Source organism: Poecilia mexicana, unplaced genomic scaffold (assembly GCF_051168715.1).
Source record: "Poecilia mexicana isolate PSO_F unplaced genomic scaffold, ASM5116871v1 scaffold_17, whole genome shotgun sequence".
Taxonomy (NCBI): domain Eukaryota; kingdom Metazoa; phylum Chordata; class Actinopteri; order Cyprinodontiformes; family Poeciliidae; genus Poecilia; species Poecilia mexicana.
The window spans coordinates 8047837-8060922 of record NW_028263386.1 but is presented as its reverse complement, the minus strand read 5'-3'; the positions used below and the strand labels follow the sequence as shown (position 1 = coordinate 8060922).

General features: G+C 38.7%; 1 protein-coding gene across 1 annotated transcript in view; it reads left to right on the top strand.

Moving 5' to 3' along the window:
• The window catches only part of LOC106929367 (receptor-type tyrosine-protein phosphatase mu-like), a 192654-nt gene that overhangs the window by 34541 nt on the left and 145027 nt on the right, over nucleotides 1-13086 (top strand). Inside the window, exon 2 of the mRNA XM_088014377.1 lies at nucleotides 11563-11685. Coding sequence (XP_087870503.1) covers nucleotides 11563-11685 — 123 coding nt within the window. The remainder of the gene's footprint in view (nucleotides 1-11562; nucleotides 11686-13086) is intronic.

The following is a 13086-nucleotide window of genomic DNA, read 5'->3' as shown; positions in this document are numbered from 1 at the left end:
GTTAAATGATTTTTGGTATTCATCTTTTAAACGCCGTACCCGACTTGATGAAAACCAAAAAAAAAGCAAAAAGTGAAATAGATAATAATCTGTTTCATAAAAGTTAAGTAATTGAGCTGGATCAAGTAGAAACGGTGAAAGCAGATGCTTGAGTTTGGCTTAAGAAGTCCTCTCACAGTGAGAGAGGACATTTGTAGTTAACTTAATAATTAATTTAGAAAAACAATTTCTAAATGCTTTTAACAACTGTTAAAACTCTTGTTTTAACAGTTGTTAAAACAAGAGTAATTTATTTTTTCAATGTGAAGAGAACACATTATACTGGGACAAGCCAAACCTGTGGAGTGCTTTTCTACTTTGTGAAGTAAAAATTAACAAAACAGGACTCTTGGGTAATGGAAAAGTAACATTTTACCCAAAGAGTTCTGATTATTCTTATTCTATAAAGTAAAAGGTGCATTAAGGTTAAAAAAAAAGTGGTGCATGGATTCAGACCTCCTGTTCAAGCCAGTGTGAAGAGAGTGATGATTGGGCGTTGCACCAGCTATGATGCTTTGTGGCTAGAAAATTAGGAAGACTTGACTCTGACTGTCGCAAATTTAAAAAAAGGAGCATTCAGTAAATTTTAATAATAACAATTGTTCAGGCAACGATGGAGAGGTGGCTTTTTCTGCTTTACGAGTTGGATTGAGGTAAAACGCAGATATAAAACAATATGGCTGTGAATTTAAGCTGACATTTTTTCTATGACTATAATTCTCATTTTTTATTAAAACTAATTTTTTTCTCCATACGGTTCATCTCTTTGTCCACGTTCCTCATGTGCTTCCTGTCTCTCGTTTTTCTCAGCTTCCTTTTGTGTCATATTTATACTTTAAAAACTACTTAAGGAGGACAGAGTACTCTAAAAATTTGCATTTGAAATAAAGGGATTTTGACAAATGTGTAGGAACCCTGTGTAGCTTTGGACGCACGTTGTGTTAAATTAGCTGTAAGCCAGTTACTGGTGTGGCTTAAATTATTTCAACAGAACAATTCCCCAAAACCAGAATTGAATAAAATTGATAGTTGGAACTGCTTGTAAAGTTGAGAGGGCATGGCTTATTACCATGTGTATTACCACTGTGATTAAACAATGTCACCTTGCAGGAGAGAAATTCTCCACAATTCTTGCAAGATGGCCCCTGAATTACCTATAACTCGTGGCTAATGCGATTGTGATGATGGTGAACTTGGTGAATTCCTAATTAGTAACATCCTTAATGTCAATCTAGCTGTGATAATGGGCAACATTAGTCGACGGAGGAAATTGATTGAGATGTAATTTGCAGAAGTAGCTTGAGGGAACCACGGCAAAGTCGTGGAGACGGTATCCTGTCACGTTGAGAGGAAATGTTGTGGCAAATGCTGTCGGTGGCCTTCATTGCTCTAATGATCTGTTTTGTCCAAAAATGTCCCGTCTGTTAGAGTTCGTCACTCTAGAATGTGATTCCTCCCACCTGTTTTGAAAAGGAACCCCTTTCCTCCAGACTCCCCTGCCATGGAGCGCAACGAGAAGTCGGTCGGAACAGGCAGTACGTTTGAAAGCTGGCCTCGTGCGCCTTCTGCTTTCCACAGCAGCTCCCCCGTGACCCAGGAGGATTAAGCTGGGCCGTAGCACTTTTCTTTCAGGTTAGCTGATTTATGTGGCTTCTGCAGAGAAACAAAGGGCCTGAATTTGTTTGAAGTGCGCAGGTGAAGACCCTGAGATGGCACTTTCAAAAAAAGCTCCCACTGGGACCGAAATCTCTTGAGCCACACCTGTCAAGGCAGAGCTCAGATCCTCGCGGCACCCTTTCACCTGCGCAGGCAGCCGCCGCTCCACCTGTGCGCTGTCTCTCCACATCAGGTGTTCCCAACTCAGCGCCGTGGCGCGCCGAGAGATTAAACGGCATCCCATGTGACCTAGATTTCTCTCTTTCCGGAGATGGATTGATTCAACCTTTCTTTTCGTTTTCCTAATTTCTAATTAGCGATTCCGCGACACTTTGACATTCAACCTTGAATTATTTCCTCCTCCGCTCATAAAGCAAGCATTTGTTCCGGATCTGAAAAGAAAACTAACAAAGCATGTTAATGTTCTTGTTCATTCCATGATCAAACATAATCATTCTCTTCTCTAGAGGAGATCTCCCTTTGGGCTAATTTCTGGTGCCGTTACTTGCATGTCTGACAAATTAGAGCTGGCGAGGAGGTGGAAGTGCTGAAGTTGACATTAGCATTGTCATTAGCATTTTATTCCTTTTTAGATTAACAGAATTCAAAATTTTGTTAGGCATTAGGACGACTGGAGGGGTTTAGGTCAATGGGCCATGCCCAGAACTGTAAACGGGTGGAGTCAGAAAATAGCTTTTTAGTGCTGAGCACAGACAAGACTTACGTTTTATAATAAGTATGTAAGTTTTTATTTTAATGGTACCTTCCAAAGAAGTGCTGTTGATATGGTTTTAAAGAGAAAACACATAATAAAACACAGATTAATCAGTTCAATTAGTAAATCATTGAATATGATTTAATCACAGAAAGTATAAGTAAAAATACTTGAGTTTTAGATGGCTTGACGAGTTTTTAAAACTTTGCTCACTAACATAAAACAAGGTATAGTCCAAAAGAATGAATACATTTCATTTATTGATCATATTTCTCAAATGGTAGAGAGTCCTGTAGTTTAGTTTTGTAACTATATTTTGTAAGTATATTTAAGGCATTTTACAATTTGTGACAATACAGCCACAAGCCTCAGTGGATTTTCTTGAGATTTTATGTGATAGACCAACACATAAAAGCTTAACGAGGAAATGAAAATAAAAATATGGTTCGTTTGTTTTCGTCCTCTTCAGAGTCATTGCTTTGTATAACTTTTCTCAGTTTTAGCATTATTTACATCTAGAGACATACATTTTCCTCTTTGTAAAATCTCAAACGTTTACTTTCACTTTTATTAACACCTGAATGTGCTTTATATTTTGAGCTGTTTCATTATAACTCTGACTTTATGTTTAATGTTGTAAAGCTGCAAACTGACTATCCGCTGTATATTGTTCTGTAAGCAAGTCCTGCTTTCAAACTCCCCACAAATTAGCCTTTTGGGCATTTACTAGGCCTCATAATGCTTTTTTATGAAGTTATACATTTAAATTAAACAAAGGTGGATTCAAATTTTATTTAGAGGTATCGAAATAGAAAGGACTGAATGAACTGTTTTGAAATCTTATAAAAGTTATAAACCATGAATCCTTCTCTTTCCACTTCAAGTTGGTCTGTTAGATAAAATCATAATAAAATATCTTGAAGTTTACAGTTGGAAGTTGAAAAAAGTGCATGAAGAGTTTAGCAAGCCACTTACCTGCCATATATACCATGTAAACTAGGAATGGTGACATCTATGTTATTTTTCTCCCATTGTATTTCTTTTTTGACAGAGATGTCAGCATATCTAATCTAATTCCCATGTTGAAACAACTATGTGTAGATTTGTATTTCAAAGTCTTGCAGTTTTGAGCTATAATTTCATATGAAATTATTTTTGCGGCGTCGGCTTCACCAGAAAAGTATGAGACTAAACAGAAAGTTGTCTTTGCTTCGTTTTTTTTTTTTTTCTTTTTCTTTTTGACATGTGACAAATAAAGCATCCTAACCCCACAGATCAAAACGCATCTTCTCATCTGCTGCTTTAACTTGTGCAACAGACAAACAGTCATTTTAATAAAGCGCCTCTTGTGCTCAGCCACCGTATCATTCCTGGAGGCATGCTGAACACCAGGAAATGGGAGCCAAACAAGCCTATTTCTCTCTGTCAGGCATTAAGCTGAATAGGAAGCAGCATCATTTTCTGCTTCTGCAGGGCAGAGGCACTGAGACAGACGTATTGTAGCTCTGTCTGTTTACAGAGCTGGGAATGAGGATGCTGGGGGAACGACACAGAAGCCATTGTCAACCAGCCTTGTTACTGTCAAGCAAGAGTCGGGCAGCAGCAAAAGCCAAACAGTGTGTTTAAACAAACACTCTGCGCTGCAGGTGGGGAGGGGAAGGGGGCGTCTGTCTAAGTCGGACTGAATGCCCCTCACCCATTTTCGAAGCTGTGATAAATATATATATAAAAAAAATGTTTGCGATCATTACCACAACGTGTTTCCACACATCCGCCCCCCTCCAACAGCCTCATTTTTATTACTTACGGGGAAAATGACAATAAGGACCTTCCATGTCTCAGAGTTGGAATCCATATTCATCTTAATTGGTGCCTGGCAGGTTGCGCGGAATGGAGATGGATTTGAAGTCATTTGCTGGAAGTTCTTGACAGGCGCAGTGGAAGAGAACGCGGGGCCCCCGTGCCGGCACACATAGCTTCAAAATCATCTGTCAAAATTTAGCATATCTGAGGAGAAGGCTGCCTGTCATCTCCAATGTACATCTAACCATGCACATGGGCGCATTTGATCTGGAGCTGTGTTGTACCCTCGATGTAAAGCACATTCATCAAGTTGATATTTGGTTGACAAGACAAAATATGAAAAAAATAAATAATGGAGACAGTGGGGGTTTAAAATGAGGTGAACATTGTGCTAAGTCAGTTTTTTAAATTATTTACTTGTGCATTGTGATATCAAACTAAACTGTTTTAAGCTTATACTGCAGTGTTCACTTTTTATCCTGATTTAGCTCCGTTACATTTGATGCGGTTTGTTGGTTTCGCCTCAAAAAAAAACAAAAAAACATTGCTGACAAGCTCACAGCTCAGCCAAAGAGATTATCAGTGGAAATCTTCACTCTAACTTCTTTATTTCCCCCCAAATCAATGTGGTGAACAGCAAGACGTGATTGATAATGATATTGAGATTGATCGTCTAAATCCCTTCCCACAGTTCAAAGTCCCCAAACAGAGAACATACACATGCAATTCGGTGCAGAGATAGAACTTGGCAGGAGCTGCCAATAGATAAGTGAAATAGGGCCAGACTGAAAAGGCCTATCAGTCCCTGAGGGGCTTAGCTGCCGGATTGTGAAGCTCTAAACTGGCCGCGGTGGAGGGAGATAGTCGACATTGGTTTTAAATTACCCCAGATTGCCTTGTGGTTTCAGTCTGCGGGGCTGCCAGCAGACAAGATGTTTGTTAAAACAAGTGCAGACACTAAGGCAGATTGGGGCGAAGGGTGGACCTGTGATTTCCTGGCCCAACAGAACAGGTTGGAAAGCTGGTAATTGCAGAATTGGCAGACAGGCTAAGGAGGTTTTGCAGCAATGATATCTGCCGCTGGGACCGGGTTGCTACGAAGGTGAATTGGTATCTGCTTTAGGACAGGCAAATACAATACAAACATCTTATATAGACATGGGCACATCACTGGTGTCCAGTTAAAACTCTGATTTTAAACACTGTTTCAAAACCACTAAAACTTTCCATGTTAACATTTTATGATTTAAAGTTAGTCTGAGAAACAAGTGATAGTGTAAGATGACAAACATTTCCTCAGCTGAACCCATTGTTGCCCCTCCCACACTTGTTGTTGAAGGCTATTACACTTTTCCAATTCACCAATTCAATCCAATTCAACTTGGGCAGCCTTGAAGTAAATGCCCCCTGTTTGTATTTACATTTTAACAGAAACATGGGATGTTGAAATATTTGTGTGCCCTTATCAATAATCAAAAAAAAAAAAATCATGACTGTGATCAAACTTTTCTGATTTCTGATCAACTTTTTGAATTTTTAAACTTGTATTTTGGCTACCTGTCTTTGGTTTAAGCTCCAAGCCTCTTGATTTTGGAAGACCTCTTTACCGTCACCCTAATCTTTAGCTTCTACGTTGGGACTCCAGGACATCACCACTGCAGAACATTAATATTACTACTAGTCAGAAAAAAATGTTGAAATAATATAAAATACTTCTAAGTCTGCCGACCTTATTAACGAATAATGGAACATAAGAGAATTAATGAAAAACTGCATATAAGATTTAAAAGATGGCACAACCAAACCACTTTGAAATTTAAATAAACAGTCACTTCTCAGAAATAATGAAGAAACACTGCAATACTTCAGCAGAATAGAAATATTCTTTATTGTCCCACAGTCTGGAAATTCTGGTTCAACGAGACGTCTAGGTCCAGAAAAAGATAACAGTAAAAATGTATAAAGGCAAATAAAATTAAGAATAACATCCTGTACATTAAAGACAAGATTGTAACTGAAACATAACGGGCAGTTATCATAAATACCGTACTCCAATCCAAGAAATGTGCAGCTGAGTAGAATCATTTTTAGAAACCGTACATAATGTTTTTCTTTACAAAACGGAGATGTGCAAATAACAGCAGAAATGTTGCTGAGGACAAACATTTGGGATGTGAACACCAAGACTCCGAACTCGCTGGACTACCTGGTGGTTTTTAATGCACTTTGAAATGCCTTTAAATGCCTTGCTGCTGAAATGTGCTATGCAAATAAAATTTGATTAATTTGATTGACTGACATCAAGTTTGAAATCACTTCGCCTGTTGCTTCTTGAAAGCCAGTCCCTTTCCACAGCTGTTGAGAAGCGCGACAGCAGAATACCGTGGACGTGTAGAAGCACATGATGTGTTTTCCATCAGCTCTTTGGCGTTGCATTGTCACCCTCTCATTTTTATTCTTCTTGGCACGCCGCCACGGTGCAAAACTTTCACACACACTCTCCTGCACACAGCTTTTAATGTCCAAAGTTTACTTTTGTTACAGGTGCAATAACAAAAGGCCTTTTAAGTCTGACTTGAAAATCTTTAGGAGAAATTGGCTCCAGCATTGAGGGGTTGAGATATTGATTCTGGCCTCTGGCTCGGTCTAGGAAAAGATGGATAGATTTCTTTTGAAATGCACTCTGCGTGAGAATATAAAGACTATTGTGTGTTCTCACTCAGGAATAAATTGTTTCATGACATATCTAGGGCCACCTTTTAAGCTTCAAGCCGCTTGCTTCTCTTGAAAGGCGAATGTTGACAGGGTGGAGCACATTCATCTGTGCTCCCAGACTACCCACACCTCATAGAAGCATTTATTGAAAGTTAAAGCTCCTTCAGAGAGCTGGCAGCCGCTCGTTGGAATATCTATTTCAGCAGCTGCTGAGGCTGATTATATGGGGGTTGAGCCACACACTGGCAGCGATATGCACCTCCTGCCGAGGGAAGAACTATTATGATGGTAGTGACTGATGTGTTCATCTGCATGAATTTGTACAATCAGAAGCGCTTGTTTGTTTTGGTGACACGCCACATGTTATCTGTGACACATTTTGTTTTTTGATTTACGACACCGGGAACGGCGGAGTCGCGCTCATTTGAAGGAACTTGTGATAATCTCTGTTGGAACGAAATGCCTCTCAGTGTTTACCTCCGTGCAGAACCGCTGCATGGTGGGTCAATAAAAGGTAGCAGGCATTATTGGAGAGTTTCCCTATACTGACACCAAGAGCCTCGAGCGTCGATCAAAGCGGTGCAAATTGATTTATTGCCTGTTCACACCCTGTTACCCTCTCTTAATGATACCTTGCATTGACTGTTGTCAACACGAAAAGCAGGAATGGGTTAGTTCAACACAGAAATCAGATCCCTCTATGGAAAAGGTAGAAAATACAATTACCAAGAGAAGACACTGTGTAATTTAGTTCATTATCACTTTCCGCTCTCATTTAGGTATAAAATTGCAGGTTTCTTGTGTTTTCATTGTGTCGACCTCTGGCATCACATCTAACTACGGATGCTGTTTGAAGTGCCTTCATGCCCCTTCAACTCTTTAACATTTTCCCACAATCTTCAAAGTAGTTTATTGCTTTTGTTTTGTGATTGACCGACACAAAGAAGTGAAAAAGTTTGAAGTGGATTGAAAATATGTGGCTTTAAAGATGATTTACAAATGAAAATACGGAGAGTGCAGCACTATTAAAACCATATAGCCCTGACTGTTCACATAAAGCTTTGGGGACATTTAAAGCAAGTTTAAGTTATAAAGAAATATTTCAACATCCTACAAACCCATCAACACAAGAATCCTAGGAACAGGAGAGATCCACTGCTCAGGTGGGAAAATCTGGTGACAGGATTAATTAATTATTCACTACTTTGCACATCCGGCATTTATAGAAGAGCGGTAAGAATTTTTTGTTATTGAAAGAAAATCATAAGGTCCCTTGTAGCCATGTAGGGGACAGAGGAAACATGTGGAGGAAAGTAATCTGGTGACCAACAGTGAGACTCTGCAGAACCTGACTACATGCTGAGGAGGAAGTTTAGCCGTTTGCCTCAGACGTGATGGACCAGGAACATAGCTAAAAGTTGCATTTTACTGGTCCAGATGGACACTGGCCTGGAACTAAATCCAACTGTGAGTCTGGTAAGATTCAGTACGTTAACAGATGCTCTACATCTAGTCTGACTGAGAGAGAAATGAAATTTCAGGCTGTAGAAAACATGCAGCTACAATCACAGTACTGTATAGATGTATGAGTACCTATGTGCACTTTGTGATGGTCTATTGCAAAAATATCCTGTTAAAACTTAATATTTCCGGTCAGTAAGTGACAGAGTAAAAAAAAAGAAAGAAAAGGAAATTAAAAAGGGACCTACAATTTTTGTTAAGTGCATATTTTCTCAAATTGAACATCTTCAGTTAGCAGAAGATGGTTTTTAATGTATTGTTGCCAAATGAGGAAAGTAACAAGAGAATTGTTAATGGACCAGAACTGTTAATGATGTCTTTGAAGGCGAAGAAGCTTCGAACTGCGTTTTTATCCCTCTACATTTTCCTGATTTATTATTGAACAGAGTGACATTTAAAATAAAGAGTTAAACCTTTCAAAAATTAAGCAAGAATCTGCCTCTGTGCTCTGCATACTTTTTTAAAGGACTTCTTTTTCCTCTTCAACAGCGTTCACAATTCTCTCCTCCTTCCCACTGGTTCTGAATATGCCTCTTTTCTTACCAGTGCCATTGATTTGAATATCAGACACCAATAAAAGTCACCTCTATGGGTCTCTTCAAGCTCCGACATGCTGAGGGAAGCTGGCGGGTGGCACGGCCCAAAGAATCTTGAAACCGTTGAGTCAAAATATTTAGGATCCTGTTCCTACAACTCTGCAGCCAAAGAATCGTGTTAATGTTTTTCAAGTTACGTTTTGGCAAGACAGACATTGATATTCATTTGGAAGGCCAGCTGACTGAGCAAGCTGTGAACGATCTTTTTCAGCCCCCATCTTCATAGGTCCAGAGTTTTCTTATAGATCGTCTGATGGTCTTGGTGAATTGTCTTCAGGTTCATTGGTGTCAGTTTGGCAATTTGCCCAATGTTAGACTCTATAAGCAGCTCATTTTCTGCAAGGTGGGTGAATTCATCAAACATCTTTTTCATTCTAATGTCATGCCACTCAGTTATACATTGGAAAATAATAGCTTTTTAATAACAATACATTTATAATAGAATTTCTCAAGTGTTAGTACATTGTCTATCACTCTTTTTCTGTGCTGAAATATCAGTGTGGTGCATGGACTGTAGCACATTTTTCCTCTTTTACAAGCAAACAAACTAAGGTGACCAGAGCCCATTACAGTATAAATCACAAGAAGATGAAAGGAATCCAGAAAATACAACACTAGAAATTTGATCATACGGAAAAGGGACATTTAAGTAAAAAAAATATATGTACTTTTCTGTGCACACCTCATAGTTATTTTTCATTTATGTCAAAGATGGCTGCTGACAAAGAGTCCCTAAATGGACACTGAAGGAAAAAATAAAAACTAAACTTTGCCTTATGCACCAGATAGCATCTTCCACCAGATACCAGATGGTATCTCACACATAAGAGATACTATCTGGTACATAATACGTGGTGCGCACACAAAGGTATATTTTTTATTTTTCAACACAATGTCCCTTTAGAAACTAATCTGCCATTTACAGGAAGACTTAATATCAATAAGTCAGACAGAACAAGATCCCAACTCATATTAACTTTAAAGAGTTTTAAAGTATAAAATCAATTCTACAATGGGCTGAAAATCAATGTAAAGAGGATAAAGTAGGGGTGAAATTTGTGTCCTTACTGACACAAATTTAGAGCCTTTAAAATCATCTAAAACCCACAAATAAAACCAGAAATTGGTGTCTACTGACAACATCGTCTCAAAATGACCAAATTTTGCAATAATTGGAGACAGCTGGTACCCCAGATCATTTATTAGACCACAACCGAAATTCTTTTACACAAATATGATTATTGTTCTTGTGGGAACACTGTAGCCTGGCTACAGCCCACTCATTTCCATCCTAACAAGGCGAGGATTTTTCCAGACAAGCTCTCGACAACGACACATTTTTTTACCTGTGATACTTTGCAGTCGCGCCGTTTTATAACCACCCCCTCAAAAAGACAGTCAAAGCAACAAATACATCATCATGAGTTGCCCTGTGGTGCTGGGTATTAATTATCCTGTGTTCTCCACTCATTTGCACATGTACTGTAAATGTCACCAGAGAGATAAATAGGGAGACAAAAACTGCAGCTTGCTGTCTGCGTGCAGCAGAATGTCAGAGGGAGCTCGCAACAGATGAGATATTGGTTTTGGCTTGTTGTGGATTATAGGTCAAAGGACATTTCCACAAGCAATAAAATTAGCATGCCGCCTCTGTTTATATCCTTACAAACAGCATGCCAGAACACATTTTCATGTTCGCCGTTTAGATTAATCTCTGGCAAGTTTCAGAGTAATAACGGGTACATCTGTTTACAACAAAAACGCTAATGTAATCGGAAGCAATACCATATAATTTTGTCCAAAGTCGTCTGCCAAGTCGGAAAACTACCAACTCTGATCTAAAAGCCATCTTTATATTTCATGTTTTTACTCAGAATGAACTCCTTCCAGCCACCTACTGTTCTGACATTACATTTTTGTAGATTTATGAGTGGATTGAAAAGCACTTTGGGGCAAAAAAGAAAAAAAAAAAGATCGTCTCTCACGTTCTCTGTGTGGCCTTTGAGGTGCGAGGAATAAAGGGGGTATTTGTATTAATCGATCACACGCCAAGCATGGTTGAAGCCTGGCCTTAATGGTTGCTTGCTGTCATTTTGCAAGCAGCTTATAAAAAGGATTAGAGTGGCTCTGTGGAGTGGGAGTGCGTGAACAGCAAAGTTCTGTGGCCGGCAAGGAAAATAAATCAATTTATGCTTGATGGCGGTGCGGCTGGGGAACATAATGTCTAACGATGATGGAGTTTGGACACTTCATACTTGTCATTGTGAAATTGGACTGCCGTGCTGCTAATGATGGTAATGTATGTTGTGCCTCGCCTACTACAGTAATCCTTCACTCTGTCTCACTTAAATGCATCTCATTGTCTGGCATACTGCATTATGAATACCGGCAGGAGAAAAAAAAAAGAAAAAGACAAGAATTTAATTTATATATTCATTCGTTTGAGCTCCGAGGTAATGAGAAAAACTGGATAACCATATAAATTCATTCTTTTTTTTTCTTTTTTTTTGTTCACAGGCGATTGTAACTTTGAGAAGCCGCTGGCAGCGTGTGGATACAGCCAAGGCAGAGATGATGACCTTGACTGGGAGCAGGTCAATTCCAGGGAGAAGACTTCATCAGATCCATGGATGCCCTCAGGTAAGGCCGGTGATGCTGGGCACATGATGAAAAGAAATCATGCTGAGAATAAGTAACTCAAAAAGCTGCACATTTAACACAGTCTGCTTTATGTTTGATGCAGTTAGAAGCTGCTGTGGACAAAAAAAATTGGTTTTTGAGTTAGTGAAGAATCCCATTTTTGAACTCTGACTCATTCTTTTAACATGAACAAAGCCATTTTTTTATTTAAAAAAAGGAAACTCACTCATATATTCTTATTTAAATGTATTCAAGTTCAACTTAACTTCAACGCAGTTCAGTTAAGACAGTCTGGAAAGCGAACACACAAATTTCCTATGTCAATCTTTATATTTAAGAAGAAGAAAAAAACAATAAAAAGTAGTCAAAGTTTTCATTAGTTTTTGAGGAAGTAATTGATAATTTTACATGTTTTAAATGTTAGATGAAGCTTCATTGCAGATTTGACGTCAGTACAGAGACCAGCTAGGAATAAGAGGAAGGTTTTCCATTAAAAAAAAGCAAAATATGGAGAACACAATCACGTAAAAGATCGAGTGTTAGTGATGGCGATTAAAATAAGGAATATGATGTAAAAATAAAAAAAACATAGTATATGTCTTCAGCAGATATACTCCATGTACAACACTTAATCTCCCAAAGACACAACTAATTTGACAGCACATTTATGTGACAGATTCTCCCGTTTTATTACATTTATCATCCACTGGCTGCTTCAGTCTGCTGTTTTAGGTGTTCATACCAGACTTTCTCCTGATCGGCCCATGACTCTGACTATAATTGGAATATAGTGTGCAGCTACTTTCAATAGCTTTTAGTGTTGGAGACTAATGAATATTTATTACAGCTTTATTCAGATTTGCACGCAACACGGAGCCACTTCATCTTGCATAAAAAGACAATACTTCTAATTCACTTCCAACACTAGTCTAGTCTTTTTTTTTCTGTTTGTTTTCATTGTTGATGTATGTGCTGTTTCTAATACAGTGAATCATTGAGACAGTCATATTAACTAACAACAATTGATATCAAAGCCCTCAGATCCATTTTAATTGAAGACGTCTATCTGGCAGCCACGCGCTGATATTCATTAGAATGCCTTTCCCTGCTTTTTGTATCCGTCGCACGCGATTTGTCTCCTTAATGTTGCATTGATCGTTCTTCATTTGACTTGAAATGCAAAGATATCACCACCTCTGAACACTGCGCTCCCTCGGAATTAGACTAATGGAATGGCGTTTCTTCTTTTCGTGTTATAACAAAGGTAGCATTGCAAACTAATGGATATTGTTTTTCCTCTCCTATCTGACGCCTAATCTAACAAAGGCTGCATCCCAGATAGATTGCATTGGCCCCCCTGGTGACAAAGGGGGAATTAATTAGCAAGCCCTCACTAATTTT